General features: G+C 39.8%; 2 protein-coding genes across 12 annotated transcripts in view; one reads left to right on the top strand and one right to left on the bottom strand.

Annotated features, from left to right (window-relative positions):
- LOC111601591 (phosphatase and actin regulator 4) overlaps nucleotides 1–7,746 on the top strand; it is a 93,899-nt gene extending 86,153 nt beyond the window's left edge. For 6 of the 11 annotated variants that reach the window (XM_030225296.1, XM_030225297.1, XM_030225299.1 and 3 more), the window contains 7 exons: nucleotides 471–752; nucleotides 1,598–1,846; nucleotides 2,024–2,402; nucleotides 2,918–2,947; nucleotides 5,923–6,275; nucleotides 6,342–6,618; nucleotides 7,609–7,746. In XM_030225296.1, coding sequence (XP_030081156.1) covers nucleotides 471–752; nucleotides 1,598–1,846; nucleotides 2,024–2,402; nucleotides 2,918–2,947; nucleotides 5,923–6,275; nucleotides 6,342–6,618; nucleotides 7,609–7,624 — 1,586 coding nt within the window. In that variant the 3' untranslated portion in view covers nucleotides 7,625–7,746. The remainder of the gene's footprint in view (nucleotides 1–470; nucleotides 753–1,597; nucleotides 1,847–2,023; nucleotides 2,403–2,917; nucleotides 2,948–5,922; nucleotides 6,276–6,341; nucleotides 6,619–7,608) is intronic. The other 5 variants (XM_030225300.1, XM_023318251.2, XM_023318248.2 and 2 more) reach the window with 3 other exon arrangements.
- Nucleotides 7,747–11,168: 3,422 nt separating this feature from the next.
- Nucleotides 11,169–11,642, bottom strand: LOC111601585 (S-phase kinase-associated protein 1). The gene has a single exon (XM_023318239.2). It carries the CDS (start codon nucleotides 11,640–11,642, stop codon nucleotides 11,169–11,171), a length of 474 nt encoding a protein of 157 aa, XP_023174007.1.
- Between the last annotated feature and the right edge of the window lie 7,770 nt (nucleotides 11,643–19,412).

The following is a 19,412-nucleotide window of genomic DNA, read 5'->3' on the forward strand; positions in this document are numbered from 1 at the left end:
CTTTAACAACAATTAAAAATATTACACTTGACCAACAAGAGCAGGTCACGAAAAAAAGGAAGAAGCAGATAATAACAAAAGGGGGCAGCAGCTGTGTGTGTGTGAGTTTATTTGAGTAAATGTCTTGCCCTATGTGTGTGTGTGTGTGTACTTTGTGGCCACTCAAGTGGCTGCCCTGGCAGGCAATTTACAGCTGCTGCTGCTGCTGGTGTGGTCAAGGGAAACCGAGAAAACCGAGCTCAACCACTAGCCAGCATGACAATTAATGTAAAAGCCCATCAAGTGCTTGCTTCAGGCTTCACATGCTGCAGCGTTCACTCCTCTGCCTCTGCCTCAGTCTGGCCAGTTTTGGCACATGTTTGTAAATTAGTTAGTTGGCTGCACTTGTTACAAACTTTTACTATATGTGTATATACGTTATTCATTTCTCTTCTCTCTCTCTCTCTCTCTGTCTCTCCATCTACTTGCAGAACCAAGAAAAGACAAGACTGATGCACAACAACACGGTGGCAATGGCACATTATCAACACCGAATATTGAGCAGCCAACATGCCAGGGCTCTATGCTGCCGCCACCCGGTGGCGGTGGTGGTGGTGGTGGCGGTAGCGGTGGTGGTGTGGGTGGTGGCATGCACCAGCAACAATATAACCAACAGAACGATTCCAATAACAAAGTGGAGCGACCCAATACTCTGGGTGGCAGCAACAAGCTGTCGCGGCGAGGAGTCAACATTTGCTACCACAACGAGCACTGTAAGTGATGCAAACTCAAACTCAAATAGATTCTGTTTCTTCTACTCTTAAAGCTAGATTAGCTATAGAACTAACATCGGTTTTGGAAAATTGCATAAGAAATTATCAGTGATGGAAGTTGAAGTAGTTACTTGAACGATATTCATCGATATCTTCGACTTTTTAGTTCTTCTGTTTAATAAATTCAAGGATAAATTAGAGCACGTTCTGATAAACGACAGCATCTTATATAGATCAATATCTACTATATATATATATCGTGTATATATAGTTAAAACTAGTTTTATGTGCTGATCGATAAATTATCGATAATCACTAAACATAAATATTATTCTAAATAACCAAAGCAAAGCACAAGCTTTTTAGTGCATAAAAGCATTACTTTTCTCCAACAAATCGATAAGTTATCGGTACTCGATTTTCAAAAATATTTGTCAGCCACTTTGGCCAGCTAACCTAAGCATTTTGTCGACAATAAACAATTTTAAATTATAATTTGTTAATAAAAGTTTGATTTATAATGTACATGATCGATAAATATTGGTATATCATACTTATCGATAACAATTGAATAGCTACGTTTGTTATCGCTCTATCATCATTTGATTATGCAGTTTTCCAGCAACTGGTTATCCCACACTTCACCCACAAACACACCACAACAAAAGCTCACACACACCACATACACACACACACACAGACGCACACATTAAAGTCATTGGCTAGAAGAACAACAATTCACACTCACACTCACTGTCTCTGACGTCTCGCCTCTCTCTCTCTTTCTCTGTCTTTGTGTTGCCTCTGTTTTTGGCCCCGACTCTTGATTGTAATCGTTTTTGTAGATGGCGGCGAGGATGGCAAAATGGTGGGCGGACCGCCGGGTAGCACACCGCCGCCATATGCTGGCGGCAAGCTGCCACCGGGCGTGATGCTCAGCGAGCTGCCAGAGCCGCCGATACCCGTATCGGAAATTGGACCCATCCCACCGCCGCCGATGTTCTCCACGCCGAGCCCGACGCTCATCGCTGGACGACCGCACGGGCCAGGCGCCATGAACGATCAGGACTACCAGCAGGACTATGACTATGATGGTAAAGATAATCAACACCAACACCAGCTCTAGCTTTCAGCTCTCATTAACAACGCGCACTTCATAATTATGCTAGTGCCCTATGCCCTGCTCCTAAATTTACTCAAGTCAAAAATGTTCAAGTGACTGATCGAAACGAACCCATTCAACTAAACTGCCTTTATCTTTGCCCACACAGATCACGATCCCGATCAGGATGAGCTTGACTCGGATGATGAGTATGCGCCGTATGGCGGCGTTGCTGGCAATCATGTGCGAGTCATGGATACGCAGCGTGTCGAGGAAATTCCAGCCAAAGAGCCAAAACCAAATGCAGTTCCTCTCAAGTCGGCGCTGAAGAAGAAGGTCGGCATTGGCGGCAACAATGCCAACTCCGCCTCGACGCCAGTCACGCCCACACAGGAGCATCACAGCGCTGCCACAGCCGCAGCCATATCCAATAGCAATGGCGGCATTGGCTCAATGGCGGCTGCCGCTGCCGCCGCCGCTCAGCAGTCGGCCAGTCAGCGTCCGCTAGTTGTTCGCCAGGATGCGGCGGGCAATAACTATTCGCTCAAGTAAGTGAAATGATTTCATTGATTTGATTAAAAAGCAAACTCTGCGATAGTTTGCGTTAGTTTACGATAGTTTTTGCGTTTTTCGTTTGTTTTGTAGTTTGAATTAGTTTTACTTATGACTCTTCTCTCTCTCTCTCTTCTACTCCTCTCTCTTTGTCTCTCTCTATATATTTATATATATTTTAATATATATATAAATTCATCAAACGCGGCGTTTTACCACTCCCACTTGTTTCGTTCTGCTGCTGCAATATAATTAACAAACAAAACCCCGCTCCAAATATAATCTTTATAAATAATAATCCATTTATATATATATAACAAATTGATTGTTCTGCAATTTCTTTTGTTCCCGTTTGATTTTTATGTTTTTGTGTGTGTGCGTGATCAAACACGTTCCAACAACAACAACAACAACTTACATTACCTCAATCTCTACTCTATATATATATATAAAAATACTCTACAAACTCTACAATAAATCAAACAAAATCTATAACCCGAAACGAAATCAGGCCAATACTACGACCACGGATTAGAATATGGTAAACATTTTTAAGCTAATTTATTTGTTATGTCAAATGTATGCAGAAAAAAACGCTTTTAGACTACAACTATCTATCTATCTCACTCACTCACTCCTCCCCTCTCTGTCTCTCTGTTGTGACTAGATTTTTTATTTGCGCCAAAACCAAATTCAACTTGAAATTGAAAACTTTTATGCTTTGCCTTTATTTCTACACATTTCCACAAGTAATTTTGAGCGGAAATTGTATACATCCTGCATAGTCCTTGAAGTGCTTTAATCCTCCCTTTCCTTGCCCACTGCACCTTAACAATCATATTTCGGTTATGTGTTTTGATTAAATTTTGAACACTGCCTCGTCCAAGCGAACCAAATTTGACAACACTTAAACGAGCAGAAGAAGAAGAAGAAGCTGCAGTAACATCTCACTCCACAACATGGACTCAGTTCTTTTTTGTTGTTTCTTTTAGTATTAAATTACGAACTTTCGGTTGTTTGACATTAAGTTTAATTTTCTCATGTGCTGCCCTCAATGTCGTACATTTTCTCTGTGTGTGCGTGTGTGTGTGTATCTTTTTTTTTATGATAAAAGTTTTCTTTTGCTTTAACGCCGCGTTGCATGCTACGATTGCGAAACAAGTTTTCATTTCGTACAACACTGAGCTTGCGACTTCCTTATGAAGCACATGACATATTACAAAAGCATGTCCTAATTTCCTTTTGTTAGTCGCATGTCAAATTAAATCAGGAAACGGCAGCGTAGCTATAAATTGGGCTATCTGTTCTTAAAGAGCACAACTTTGACAGCTGACAAGTGCTACGAGTTGAATGCTGTGGCCAACGAGGCGGCATAATCGAAACTCGATTGGTAGCAGCCGCACATGCGAGTCCTTTTTAGCCATGCCCCAATGGTTCCGAAAAAAAGAAGCACGCAAAGATGCGAAATATGCAAAACAGTTGCAACAAAGCGTGAAAACGACGCAACTGAAAGTAAATGCACGACATTCTCAACATGTTTATCATGAACTGTACGAGAGCAACTGAGCAACGGACATTTCAGCTTACCACAGACAATTTAGAGCATTACGAATATGATACGTATTTTTATTGTTAATAGTCAAGCAGTTAGCTGAGATTACATTTAGAGATAGAAATCTTCAGAACTAGAGCTAGTACTAGCTAGATGTATATGTGTGCCAGAATGAATCTGTTCTATCCAATATCATAGCTCATCCCTTGAATATTATGAATCTTTTGCATTGATTGTTTTTTAAGCAAATACGTCATCTAAGTGCTAGTTGAGCAATTATTTAGCAGAGACAAGTGTTTTAAAAAACAAATTTATACTGAAGAGAGAAACTTGATAAAATTTATAAGCAACTTGCATAGAAACTTATCTATTTACTTAATTTGTTAGCATTAATGATATAATAGTTGCTTTATATAAAGCAATTCATTCAGACGCCAGTAAATCGATAAGCTTTTGAAGTAATTTACATATAAACTTATCTATTTAGTTGGCTTAGCAAGCAACTTGATAAGATCTAGAAGTAGTTCACATAGAAACTTATCTATTCGCAAAATTTGTGATATGCTGAAAATGTATATTAAAGTTTTTTTGTGATTTACTCTTCAATTGAGAAGCATTTAGCAAAAGCAATTGCTTTAAATTAGTTAGACCATGCAGCAGCGAGAAACTTGATGATATTTGTAAGCAGCTTGTGTAAAAACTTATCTATTTTAATCAATATTACGTACTTTTGAATAATTTGTAGCTGACAAACATACAACAAAAGCAGATATTTTAGATTAGGCAATCTATGCAGAAGCGAGAAACTTTAGAAGCAATTTACATAGAAACTTATCTTTTTGTAACATATTTTGATAAGCTGAAAACATATCTTAAAGAAAATTTCAGATTTCATAATTTACTGCAACATTCAGTTGCTTTCTATTAGATAATCCATGCAGCAGAGAGAAACCTGATGAAATCTACCAGCGACTTACATTGAAACTTCTCTAGCCAGATAATTTGCTGTTATTAAAGTTAAGACTGCTCTTAGCTCATGCTTATAAAAGAAATGCAATAAAAAGGCACTTGACACTTCTGACAGCGCTTCTCTTCAAAAAGCCAAAGCACTTACTGACTATACCTGCACAATTGAGGAGCTAAGTTCTACCTAAAGTCATGCGCTTCTGTTGCCAGCCACTTCAGATTGAAGATGACTTGCGAAAGGGTATTGAGAAAGTAGCAGTTGCGTTGCATAATTCGCTTGAACTCGTTTTGCATGGTAATGTGGCTGGCATAGATGCGATACATACATATAGATATATATATATATATATATATATATATATATATATATATGCTTATACACATACACATGCAAATACAATAATGTATATTGCGAAAGTGTTGCGGATGCGCCTGACAGGATATAGCATTCTGGGCGGGCTTTTCGGCCGTGCGACAGCTTTAAGTACAAAGCCAAGCACACACACACGCACACACTCACACACTCTTGCATGTCTGTGGTAAATGTATGCGAATGAGTTGCCAGATGTGCGCACACGTGTCGTTAAAAAGAAAAGCACAAAAAAAAGAAGCAAAACAAAAGCAACAACAAATTGCCGCCAAGAGCAGCAGGCAAAAGCGTTTTGATAGCAGCAAAAAACTTTAAGGACATGTGCCTGAGAGTTATGCAGGAAGATGAATAAATTAAGCACACTTTAGCTGCTGTGCTGTGCGCGTATGTGTGTGTGTGTGTGTGTGTAAATCTGTCAGATTGCTCATGCGAGATTGCTGAGATGAAAGTGCGTATTTTTCTTTTGTTCAACTTTGGCTGCATGCATATCCCTTGGCTGTGTATAGCTGTGTGATCAGGCTAATGATTGTAGCATTTATATAAACTATATATCAACTATATATATATATAGATAATTGCGTAATGATATTGGCTAATGCACAATTTGTTATCACTGCATTCCCAACAGCAGGCAGCAAATGTTCAATATCCAACTGCCCTGCACTGTGGAGAACAAGGAGAACACTCGACCGATTGTGATAAGGGAGAGCAGCAGCGACAGCGATGAGAGCGACGGCCAGATTGTGTATCGGGACGATGATAATGATAATACGCGGCTGGCCAAGCTGGCGCGCAAGGAGTCGCTGTCGCTGAAGCTGCAGCTGCGGCCCGACAAACAGGATCTGATTAATCGCAACATATTGCATCAGGTCAACGACAATGAGATCAAGGAGTCCAAGGAGGCGATCGGTGCGCGCCTCATTCGACGGCTGTCGATGCGACCCACCGCCGAGGAGCTGGTCGAGCGCAACATTCTAAAAAGTGAGTAAAACTTGAAATCGAAATGAAATTTTGATTAAATTTCCGTTTTCATCTTCATTTCGCCAGCTCAATCACCCGCCGAGGAGAAGAAGCAAAAGGAGGAGAAGAAATCATATTTGCTGCGCAAGCTCAGCTTTCGGCCCACCGTCGAGGAGCTTAAGGAGAAGAAGATCATACGCTTCAACGACTACATTGAGGTGACGCAGGCCCACGACTACGATCGACGGGCGGACAAGCCATGGACAAGACTGACGCCAAAGGACAAGGCTGCCATACGCAAGGAGCTGAACGAGTTCAAGTCCTCCGAAATGGCAGTCCACGAGGGCAGTCGCCATCTGACGAGGTAATTAAACCCCACCACCAACACCACAACCACTGCCCACCACAATTCATTCCTGTCCTTGGCCACCGACCAGAAGCAAATTCAACAATTGAGCCAAGCGCACAAAATTGCCAAATGCCCAATGAAGTGTCACGTGCAGTGTTCACAGCCGCCGCTGACCAATCCCATGTCAAGCAGTGGCAGCTTCACATGTGCCACATGCCCCAATACTCCCCCACTTGCGCCCCATTGTTCGTGCTGCTGCCACAAAGGACTTTTGCGTTTGGTAACTGCATTTTGTCGTGGTCGTCGTATGTTTTTTTTTCTAGCTTGGCCGCTCCACATTTCTATTTCCATTTCCAGCTCTGCAGTGCGCAGTTTTTTCCTTTTCTTGCTGCCCGGCCTGGGTTTGTGGCGTTCAACTTTTATAATGGCTTTTGGATGCTGTGGCCGGCTCTTCGAGTCCTGCTTAAAGCCCCATGCGACATGTGGCCCCAAGCTTCACTTTAACTAAGCGCTTACCAGACTTTCCACTGCGGGGCGCCACAAATTAGACGAGCCAAATGCAAGGCATGGCAAATGGTCGCAAATTTAGCTGGCAGAGCTCCAGCCAAAGTAATAAAAGCGTTGCCAGACTGTGCGAACTTTTGTCAATGAACCAATGGAAAAAAGGCTAAATTTAATATGGAAATTTTGAAATAAGTTGCTGCACCATAGAGCAATTAAAACAATGAAGGCGTTGCCAGAAAGCTTAAATATTATATAGGTTAATGAAATATGGCAACAATTTGAGGTGCAGAGATTTAGTATTAGGTATTTAAATAATTTTAAATATTATAATAAGATAAAATAGATAAAGGCACATTTTTGAAAAGCCCTGTTTTATGTTTAAATATCTTTCAAGCTAGACTCCGTCCCGTCCAATCACATGCCACACAAACACACACACGAGATTAACGTTTTGCAACTGAAACTGAAACTAATCTGAACTTGTTTTTTGTACCTTTGCAGATTCCATAGGCCATGACGATTGCAATGGCAGCAACTTTCCAACAAACTACAACAACCCAAACAATTGTATTTTGTGCAGCAACCAATTGTCAACAAATATTTAAAAGCAAAACATTAAAAACATTAAACAAAAAAATCACAAAAAAAAAAAAAACAAAAAAAAGAGAAAATAAAAAATAAAAAGCGTTGAAACACAATAAGAAGAAAAAGTAATGCAAAAAAAAAAAATACAAATAAAATATAAAAAACAATTTTCAAATGGCAAGAAATAGTTAAACGAAGAAGAAGAAGCAGAAGAAGAGGAAGCAAATTAAATTGAACAGTTTTAATTATTAGGATCTTCTGTTAAATGCGAATTCCGCTTTGGTTTTCTAATTTTAAGTTCTATTCTGTACGTAGTATTTCCTGTGTTTAATACTTCAATTAAATATTCTTTTTGTTGATTGTGTGTAAATAAATTTTTTCGATACGTCCCTTCCCCTCCGCCTCCCACTCCCTTTTGGCAAAAATGCAAATCAAAATGTATGAAATTCGTCTTTTGTGTAGATGTTCTTAAGTCGATTTGTTAGCGCTTCAGTCAAGGCAATTATGTATTATATTATATAACAGAGAGCAAACATGTTTGAACTAAATTACATTAAACCTACAACAACAACAACAACAACAACAAAGTCAAGCACCACTAACAACAACAACAACAATTTCAATGAGAGAGAAATTCTTAAATTTTAAGCATAAATTTTACTTTTACTGCTGATTTCCATAAATTTTTAGATTTTCGAATTAAGAGAAATAAAAATAAAATACAAAAAGCAACAGACAACCGCAAATATTATTATAAATTAAACAAAATCAAATGCAAACAGCATACATATAAAATATATTTTTAAACTTATTATTATTGTATAAAGCTTAAACATTAAAAGTAGCGCAAGAGAAAACAAACCAACTACAAAAAAAAATTATTTAAAAATAAATTCAAACTTTTTGAAAGACATTCGCGCAAAAGATTCTTATTATTTCTTTCAGTTAACGTTGATTTAGTAATCCCCCCTTATGATTTGTATATATAACATGTACATACATATCGCCAAATTGCATAATACCTAAAGAAAAGGCCACGAACTAAGACGAAAGCACACATGTGAAACTCTAGAACACAGTGAAAAGGCAAAGCTAAGAAAAAACAGCTCAAATGATAAGTAAACCGAAGCAGCGGAGATTGATAACGTTTCTAATTAAATATGGCAACAAAATATCAGGAATAATAAACTGAAGCAAGTTGGACCCAGATTGATGATTTTTCTAGTGAAACACAACGTAACAATTTATAAAACGTAAGATTTTAGAAGCAGATGGAACCAAAATAAAAATAAAAACAAAAAGCAAAAAGAAACAAAAAATAAATCATCAACAAAAACGTTGCATGAAAATATCTATTTTGTAAAGCAAATTGCGAATAGTTACGAAACATTTAAAATGAGATACTGAAACTTTTACTCCAGCATTCAAATAGTTATGAATAATCCAAAAAGAAAATGAAAAACAAATTCCTAATTGTAAAAAAATTTGCAGAAATTAAAACAAAATAAAACAAAAATAAAATAAAATGAAAAACTAAATGCAAATTGAAATGCTCGCGCGTGCTCGTGAATATCTTAACTTAAAATGGTATGAAAATAAAAGTAAAAATAAAAAACAGTTTCAAAGGACATTTAGCATGAAGACAACTTCATGATTAAGCTCTAAAAATAATAATAAAAAAAAAAACAGAACGAAGCAAATGCGAACTTAGTTTAAAGATAAATTGGCGCTTCCTTTGCAAGTTTCATATTTCTAAAGCAAACAACTCACACAGACACAAACAATTTTAAATGAAAGAATACACAAAAAATAGACTAAAGTAAATGAGAAAACAAAAAACAAACTTGTTTCAGTGCAGTCGAACAAATTTGGCTCAGTTAGAGAAGCTTTTGCTTGATTTTGAGTGGCTCGGCCCAGAGTCCCTTGGCATCTGCTGGCCAACCGAAGCGATTTCTATATTGGCAACACTCTGTCTCTCCCAACTCTCTGTCTTTAGCTTCAAAGCGTTGCATTGTCAGAGTTAAGCAATATTAATTGCAACTAAATATATATATATATATATATACATATATATATAATATACATATACATTAAATATCTATACAAACTATATATAGTATATATGTATACAACTATTTATATGAGATGAGGAAGCAGCTGAAGCAGCAGTCGAAGCTATATACATATACAGCTATCAATATGGGATAGCATAATTTACACTTTTTCTATCGAGTCGATTTATAGTGTACTATAAAACCAGCAACAACATGATGAGCCCCCACGTTGATTGAGAGCCTACCTATCCATAACTAGCGACAAGTTTCGTTTTGTGTACAGCATTTCAAACTGTCCTTTCGAATTCTGTTAACAAAACTCTACCAAAAAAAAAAAAAAACTAACTAAAAACACAAATTTGCATTTGCCGTTGCAAAAAAAAATTAACAACAAATAAATGAAAATGAAATGTAGCAATAAATACGAACACCACAAGAAAACAAACAACAACAGCAGCCAGAGCCAGCAGCTATTAGCACTTGGTAAGATCTTAAGATTGGTCGCTTCAGAGCTAAAAAAAAATAAGAAAATCCAAAATGAAAAATGAAATTTGTAAACGCCTGCAGGAGGCTGCAGTCGTTGTGAAGATCTGCAAAGCGACACGTTAAGTAATTTAGCAAATTAAGCTTAGCAGAAAGAAAACACAGAATGAAATTGTATGAATAACAACAAACAACAAAAAAAGACAAAATGAATATTGAATAATAATCACCGACAAATTGAGATTTAATAAAGATTTAATTAATTACAAAAAAAAAAACGAATTTATAAGTTTGTTTCATTTAGTAATAGATGGGAAACTGAAAGAGATATAGAGAATAGCAAAAGTTGAAGGTCGTGAAAATTGGCATTCAAGATTCCACCTTGTATGCCCCAGCCATTATGGCTGCTTGACCAAAATTATATTTATACATTAATGTCATAAAATGTTCTATCTAAACAAGCTCATTTGATTGATATAAAAAATACATTTTTGAGATTTATTATGATGTAAATTTATGTAACTCTAAGAAAACCACACGATAGTATCGCAATAGCTATCGAGGATGCGATGAAATCGAGTTACATTAATTATAAGCGTCAGAAAAGGCTGTCTTTGAATGCCAGCAAATTATGGGCAAACACATGAAGTGTCTTTGAATATATTTCCAAAGATATCATCTCTATGTTGAAGCCCTAAAGGTATCTCTAGAAAATATTCCTAAGAGGTATTCCTGTCATAGTAGAAAATTTAATTGATTTCAATCATCGAACACTAGTTGGCCAAGGCCATTCATTTGAAGTTCAGAAAATGCCAATAGAGCAAATGTAGTCAAGTATATTGTCAAATTTAAGATAAGATATTTAGAGTACTTATAAATTTAATACGGCTTGAACGATTTGAACATTGTGCGCTTGGTGGGTGGACGCGTATGTGTGTGTTAGTTGTCTACCGCGCCATCGTACATTATATTGAAACGTTCTCGAATCGCCTCGACGCTGTCACAGCCATTGATCACATCGGCCACGTGCTGGGTGCCCGCCTGTAGAAGGCTCTCGATGTTCAGATAGTCGGCCGCAATGATCAGCTCGAAGATGGTCGAGTCATTGGCATTCGATTCGGTGAGCAAGTTCTGGAATATGGCGCGCTCCTGCAGCAACTTGTCCTTCGGCTCCAATGGCTTTTCGATGGTCTGCATGGCATGGCACCAGTTGAGCACCAGCCGGAATATTTCGGAGCTAACTCTGTCCAATGGCATGATATTGGCATCATCATCATCGCTGCGTTCCAGTCCCACACGCTCCGACTGCAGCCAGCTGTGCGTCATTCCCATTTGCTGGGCCACCTCGAGGCTCACATGGAAGACGAAGCCATCGCTCGTCCGCATTTGCAGTGTTTCCGATGGGTGCGACATACTGGCGAGGTAGCTCCTTTGTTCCTGCTTGAATTTCGTTCCTTTGTCCGTTGCTGTTGAAAAGTTCTTATATTTTATTTTTCGACTAGAACACAGAGAACACCGCCTGCTCAGGTTGACAACAAGCTTTCAACTATGCATAATTTAGTTGTCCGCCCGGAAGTAGGCAACGGAAATGGTGAGTCGAAACTGTGGCCTAACTTGTGGATGATGCCTTGAAGTGAACTGAACGCTCGTGGACATTCCATTGAATTCATTCATAAATTCCGTCGCGTTCTGCTGCCGCTGCCACTTCACGTGCCAACGGAGCGGAGCAGAGCAAGTGCGTCTTTGTATCTCGGCAAATGTATCTGCGTACGTGCCTGACTCTCTGGACAGCAATTCAGACGCAAGACACAGTCGCTCGACGCTCAGCCTCAGGTGAGGCAGGCACAACAGCAGCAGCAGCAGCAACAGCAACGACAACAACACGACACCAATCACAATCATCATAAGGCCGTCGCCATCGCAGTTGATTATGATGAGCTCTGCTCGTTGAGTTGTTGTTGTTGCTGTTGCGTTGAAGTGTTTGCTGCTTGGCTCCATCTACCCATCTTGCCATCTCCCATCTTTCAGCTGGAACTTCATCTGTCTGTTTTGGCTGCTTTCCTTTGCGAAAGTTTATCATTGCGGCAAGATTCTAACATTTTTGTGTGCATTCCACTTTGGTGCGTTTGTCGGATTTCTCAAGAGTTTGCCTTTTGCCACGCTCATAAAACGTACTCGAACTCATTAAAACGCGCACTCTGATAACCGAAATGGCCAACTTGGCCGCTCGAATGATGGGACGATGCGGACGGAACGAGTTGGCGACGTGTTTTGCATGTGCGTTCTTAAAGCCTGCTGATTTATTTGATGGCCGTTTGTTGCTGTTGCTCGGCGGCTGGCGAGGCACGTTGCACAGGCTCTGAGCGCTTGAGCGAAATGGGGCAAGTAGGCAACAATTTCGAGACTTGCAAAATGTGGCCAGTTAATTAGCCAAGTTCATGTGGGAAAAGTTGTCCCAGCGCACACAGTTACCCAAAGAGCTGCCACAAATTTGCCTATGAAGTTAGCCTGGCTAGAGGGACAGAGAGGGAGAGAGAGAAAAGTTAAAAGACTTGACAAAAAGTTGCAAAAGAAAATTTATATTTTTATTATATATTGAGCAATATGCATTATAAAATATCTGTTTATTTGTGGACTGTAATTTAAAGTCCTTGATCTTAGACATTTAAAGAGTACAATCAAGCAGTTCTTTGTTGAGCTTTTATAGATAATACAGATCAGAAAAATTGTAGCTAATTTAAAATATTTTTGAAGGTTTATAAATTAGCTGCATTCGATGCCATATGCCATGTCAGCTGAAAGAGGCTGGTCTGAAGAGAGACATAAGTGAATCAGTGATAACTCTGTGATGAAAAAATATTTCTTAAAAATCTTAAATGAAATTTTAGAGCCGAATATTTATAGCATAAAAGAAAATTTATATTTTTATTATATATTGTGCAATATGCATTATAAAATATCTATCTAATGTGTGGACTGTTATTTAATGACCTTGAATTTGCTGCATTCGAAAGAGGCTGGTCTGAAGAGAGACATAAGTGAGCCATAAATACATTCAGCGATGTGATAAAAAAATATTTCTTAAAAATTTTAAATGATATTTTAGAGTTGAATATTTATAGTTTTAGAAACAATAACTTTTTTATATAAAAAAATTGTGCTCATGTTATATTAACTCAAATGTAACCAATGCAAACTGCTCCTAATGCCAAACATTGTTTCAGAACTTGAATTTTTTACTTAGAAGTTAAGCAAACATAAGATTGGGGCAGTGGAAAATTGTGTTACTGCAGTTGATAGTGTGTACCAAGTTTAAGGTCTTTAACTAATTTTTTCTAATGCCAATTGGCAATGGAAAGAGGTCTGGAAAGCCTGACGAACGAGAGGAAAATAAAAGGTTTGCAATTATGTGAGTTATTGTCTGCCTAGTTCTATTTCAGATTGGCTTCACATTGACATCTTTAGTTAAAGGCAGCTTGCAACTCGTATTGTCTGCATACAGCTGAAGCCTAGAGTTTTAGGTATAAATATCCTGACAAGCCAGCTTATATTTGCTAGTTAGTATTTCAGCTGCAAGCTATTGCAATATCCTGACATGCCAGGACATATTTTCAAGTTAGCATTTCATTTAGCTACAGCTTGAGTCTAGCAGTGACTTTTGCTGCAGTACAGTGCCGTCCGTGGCATTAGGTCAGGCGAAGATCTGTTGCTGTTGTTGTTGCTGCTGTTAGCTGCCAACGTTTTGAGAAAAGCAAAAGAAAAATTTGCATTTGGCCCGATCGCAGTTCGCGACTTGTCGTTTTGCTGGCGGGATTTCTTTATGACCCGAGCTGGCAGTGGCGCGGAGTTTTATTTCAGCTATGGCCTTTGTTTGCCAGCAAGTTTATTTGATTCTATTTTCATTTTATTTGAATTGTGGTGCGCTTTTATGGCCTGTGCATGAGCCTGGCTGAGATTTGTTTTGTGAAAGTTACAGCAAAAGACGCTATCGATGAGCCCCCGAGAAGTCGGCAGAGTCTCAGCCGTGGCAGCCTGGCTCTGTCCATGGCTGTTGGCTCTTTACCATTTTTTTTTTTTCGTTTTCGGTTGGTGATTGTAAAACAATAAAAGCAACACCTGACTGCCGTTTGCACAGCCTCACAATGGCGTTGATGGCGACGCGGATGCGGACGTCGTTGTTGGTGGGCCTTCGCTACCCTCCCAACGCCAACTGTTGCTGCTGCAGTTGGCGATCTTATCAGCATTTTTTGTTTTGCTCCATGGCCAAAAATGGTCAAAGACAAAAACATGCTTATTGTTTGGTAGATTTGGTGACGCGCTCTAAACATTTCAATTCGCGTTTTGCGTTCTGTGCGTTGTCCATAACCAACAACAGGCACAGCCGCAGCCGCAGCCGCAGCAACAGCAAACAAATTGCTGGCTGATTGCTGTTGATGGGAGAGGTCGGAACAGCGGACAGCAGACAGCGTATTGCGGGCACTCGAATCGAAATCTAAATCTAAATAAATAAAAATCGTGCGCTGTTTGGTTTTTTTTTGCTTTTGCTCTTAAGTGAAAGGCAGCGGCGAGATCAGCGTCTTGGCCAAAGTATCTCAATGCGCTGCAAATTTAATCAATTGATGAGGCAGCTTGCAACTTGCAACCTGCTGCCTGCTGCCTGCTGCTGACTGCCTCCTGTTGCACTTGTTGTCGTTGCTTTTATTGTTGTTGTTATTGTGTGTTGCCTGTGATGGCAATTTGGATTTTGTGGCTAACACAAACCTGACCAGAAAGACATTTACATTCTACAGTTAAGTGTTGTTGCTGCTGTGCAAGTGTCGCAACAACTACAACAACAACAGCAACTTTACACGCTAGAAACCGTGACTTTAATTTTCTTTAGTTTCCCCTGCCGCGCTCAGCTTCTCCTTTGATTTGTTTCTCCTTTTTGATATTTTTTTTTTGTTTTTTTATATAATTTCAATTTGATTTTTCCATTTGGACTTTTCATTAAATCACCTCACAATGTCGCCAATTTAGCCCCTCTCGTTTCTCTCGTTACCCTCGCTGGCTTTGTCTTGCTTTTAATTTGTAATTACTTGCACATTTTACTTTCGTTTGTGCCATTTGATTTATGGCCCCGCAAATTGTGGTCGCCAAGTCGAAAACTTGGCCAAAACGTGGCAACTGGCAATTGGAATCGTGAGTCGAGCACAAATGTTGCAAGAATTAAGAAAGTTTTTCAGTTTTTTCCTGCCTGGTTATTAGTCGCATACGTAATACACAGCCTAATAGATAGGCTGCAAAGGTATTTTCCACTGAATGCAACTAGATATAACTCTATTCACGTACAGTCGATTTCCTGCTGTTTGCATTCAGTTGATGCCAGTGTCGACAATAGAAATAACACCTTTCTTTGCGATTCTCACTTGATAATTGTTTAAATATCTTACTTTCTCTTTCTTTGGCTGCCTCGCTCACTCTCTCTGTCTTTTTCACTGTCTCTCTCTCTCTCGCTCCATCTCTCTGTTCCTGAGACTCGCTCTCCCTTGCTCTCTATCTCTCTTAGCATATCTGTCTTTTTATGCCCCTATTTATCTTTATTTCTATCTAACTCTGACTCAGTTTCTATCTCATTTTATTTATCTCTCTGTATCCTTTGTTCTTTCGCTACGTTTCTCTTTCTCAGAATTTCTCTCATCAATTTGTTTCTCTTTCTCAGAATTTCTGTCTCTCTACTCTTTTGTCTTATACGCTCTCTTTCTCCAGTGAATTGAAATGAGCCAACTTTATCTTTCTCATTTTTACTCGCTCTCTCTTTCCCTCTCTCTCTCTGCTCATCTATCGTATACGCTATCTCTCACTCTTACTGGTTCTCTTCCTCGTTCTTTCATTCTCTCTCTTTTTCACCCTTCATTTATCTCTAGCTTCCATTCTCTCCTCCTCTGTTTCTCTTTTGTCTCTATTTCTCTTTAGTCATTGCTGCTTCTTTTTTCTTCATGTCTTAATCATTCTCCTTTCCTTGCTCTCTGACTCTTTCTGACTCTGACTCTCTTTTCCTACTATTATTTGCCTTCAATGGACAGTCTCTGCCTCTTTATACTTTCTTTACTTCTTTCTCATTGAATTTCGTTTAAAGCTCATCCTCTTCTGAGATGTCAGCATCCTCCAGCAACTATTTTCTCTTTCTAACATATCATATCCGGCTTAGACTTCGGCTGTTAGCCACGGCTCTTCCTGTAAATAAGCTCATTAGCCTTATTGCAATGTTGCCATTGTCATCGTCGCTGCACTTGACACTTGGCGCTGACATGTTGTTGTCGTTGCACGCAACAACAGCAACAGCAACAGCAGCAGCAGCAGCCACAACACCCACTCACAATCGCAGTTGCCGTTGCAACAATTTCAAATAGCTTCCACTTACTGCAACTGCAGCAGCAACAAGTTGCAGCAGCCTGCTACAGACCCATTGATTAGGTTACCCTTGTAGCGGTCCGAAGCTGTCAGCATTTTTCTCTCTTTCTGTCTGTTGTTTCTAGCCTTGTCTCTGCCTTTACCTTTGCCTCAGCCTCTACCTCTGCCCCCAATTGTCATTGCCTGTTGCCGTTGCAGTTGCTGTTGCTGCTAGCTCAATTGATTGAATTACATACATGTTGCTGCTGCCTCGAGTTGCCTCTGGGCCTCAACACCCCCACATTTACTTGGCTTGACTTCTGAGCCCTGTCGCGACTCGTGGGCCACATTGAACCATGTCGCAGAGTCAAACAAAGTCAGGCCAGTTCGCCAGTTAGCCAGTTAATTAGCAGAGAGGCAGCTGCCACAATCTCCTTTGTGAGCAGGCAGTGGCAAGAGCTGAAATGTGTGTGCCATAAGACAAGCCACTTCAAGGATGTTCGACAGATGAGCAACTGCTGATTAATGGCGGGCGTTTGACTTAGCATAGAAACTCAGATTGAAGTTGTGGCTGGCATTAGGTGTAGCTGCTAAGGTCGAGATTATGATTATGTTGAGTTATAATTTAAGAAGCAAAGCTTGGAAATGGAGAGCGATGACGAACCAGGTTACAATGCCTATAATTTGTTTGAAGTTAAAGTCTAAGCTACAAATAACAGTTGAAGAAGTTACAGTCTAAGCTGCAGTTAACAGTTGCAGAAGGTGTAGTTCTGGTCTTAGCTGCAGTTCACACTTGCCAGAGTCTATTACATGGAGCTGAGCAGATATTCTAAAACAATTTGCTGTGCTTCATCTACAACAATCAGACAAGGAAAACTTATTTAACTTAAGACTGGTTGACATTCATATGTGAGTTAGAGTTTAGGCTGTGCAGCTCCAAGTGCAATGGCTGGCATTCAGTGAGTTTTGCGCGTTGCAAGCTCTGATGCAAATCAAAATAAGTTTGCAGCACAACTTGCCTTTCATTAAAGGAAGTCAAAGCATATAGCTACAGCTCAGGTAAATTTGGCAGTATCTATCTCTCTAGTTAGAGAGTAAGAATATTTCCGAGTAGTAACTTTGATGGGAATAAAAAGTGATAACAAATAACTCTCTATCTAACTTCAAAAAATACTTAAGTTCTTCTTTTTCTTCTACTAATTCTCTGCTAATTGCTCGCATCTTAACATTTAAAGACCACGCTTATAGCAGCCTTCTATGCAGCGCCTTCGAGCTACTAAAACTCAATTTATATTCAAATAAAATCTTTAGCACTTGCGTGCAATCACTCAATGTTCCATTGCACGCGCCATCAAGCTTTGCCCCGGCACACACAGCCTGCTCTGCCTCTTGTGGCATGCCACGCACAAAACAAAACAAAAACAAAGCATAAAATGCCGCTGCCGAACTTGTCCTTAAAATGTCAACCAAAGTGTTCATTAATTTGTGTCTCCCGCTTGCTCTGATTGTAGTTGTAGTTGCAAGTTGTCGTTGTTGTTGTTGTTGTTATTGTCTGGTTGCACTATTATTGCTGTTGTGTGTTGCTGCGGCCCGCTTGTGGCGTGTGTGCACAGTCATTGATCATGAATTCCGCGCGCTTGCCGCACATGCGTCATGCCAGCTTGACACTGCTGCACTGCTGCCCCCCCCTCCCTGCGCTCCACAAGTGGCGACACAATTTTGCTGGCTTTGGCATGTGCCAGCAGCCTCCCCTTCCCTCCCCGCCCCTACCCTCTGGCAGCCTACGCAGCATATGAAATCTGTTTTGCCAGTAGTTTTGTAATTTTCATGTAAAAGTCGAGACAAATGCAAAATGGCCCTGCAAATGACGACGACGACAACAACTGCAATGCTAACAGCAACACTGCCACATGCCACGCCCCCATTTGTATGTGCACAGCCCACAGGCAGCCCTGAGCCTGGCCGGGCCAGCCATCAATCTCAATTGCTTCGCATTTTCATATGCAGCTCTTCGATCATTTTGCAGCTTGACAAGCAGCAGCGGCAGCAGCAGCGGCGGCAGCAACCAACACTCCAGCTACAACAGCAACAACAACAACAACAGTTGGCTATAAAAATTGCAGATTTGTCACAGCAATTGTTGCTGCTGCTGGCCTGATTCTTGTAATTACTTTTTTTTCTGATGTTGACTTTTTGCTTTTATTTTCTGGTTTCTGTTTGCTGTTTGCTGTTTGCTGTTTTCTGATTTCTGATTTTGCATGTTTTTTCCGTCTTTTGATTTCTGGTTTGTTTTCGTTTGTGCATTTATCTCGCCCGAATGTCTACGCGTGATTAAACGTTTAAGCTGCTGATATGATATACCCAGCGCCTGTCGCCTGTTTTTTCTCTATACAGAGAGAGGGAGACCGAGAGAGAGAGAGAGAGAGATTGACATATTGATAGCCATTGTAGCTGCCGTTGCTCAGTTGTCGCGGGTTTTGAAAGTTTGCGGCTGTCGATGCTTGCTGTCTGTTTGCTGTTACTTCTGCTGCACAATAAATCGCAGCAAGTGATATAAAATATTAGGCTGGCAAAGTCCATAAGACAAAAGGGAACTTAAACGCTCATAACTTGCGTCAGCCACCTGAGCTATGGCCGAGTCGAGTGATATTTTCTTTTCGACTTTGATCTTTGGTTTGATTCTGATAGATTTTACTGTGTTCTGTTTAGTTATTCATAGATTGGGCATAATAGAATGGAATTTGTTGTTGAATAACTCAAAGTTTAAATAAGTTTTAGCTCACTCAAGGCTTCTAACTACAGAATTAATCT

The sequence above is a fragment of the Drosophila hydei genome, unplaced genomic scaffold, assembly GCF_003285905.1.
Source record: "Drosophila hydei strain 15085-1641.00,03,60 unplaced genomic scaffold, DhydRS2 tig00008128-arrow-arrow-pilon, whole genome shotgun sequence".
Classification (NCBI taxonomy): Eukaryota; Metazoa; Arthropoda; class Insecta; order Diptera; family Drosophilidae; genus Drosophila; species Drosophila hydei.

What these genes read in the sequence shown, in the direction of transcription:
- LOC111601585 (XM_023318239.2), bottom strand. Translation starts at nt 11,642, where the DNA reads ATGTCGCACCCATCGGAAACACTGCAAATGCGGACGAGCGATGGCTTC.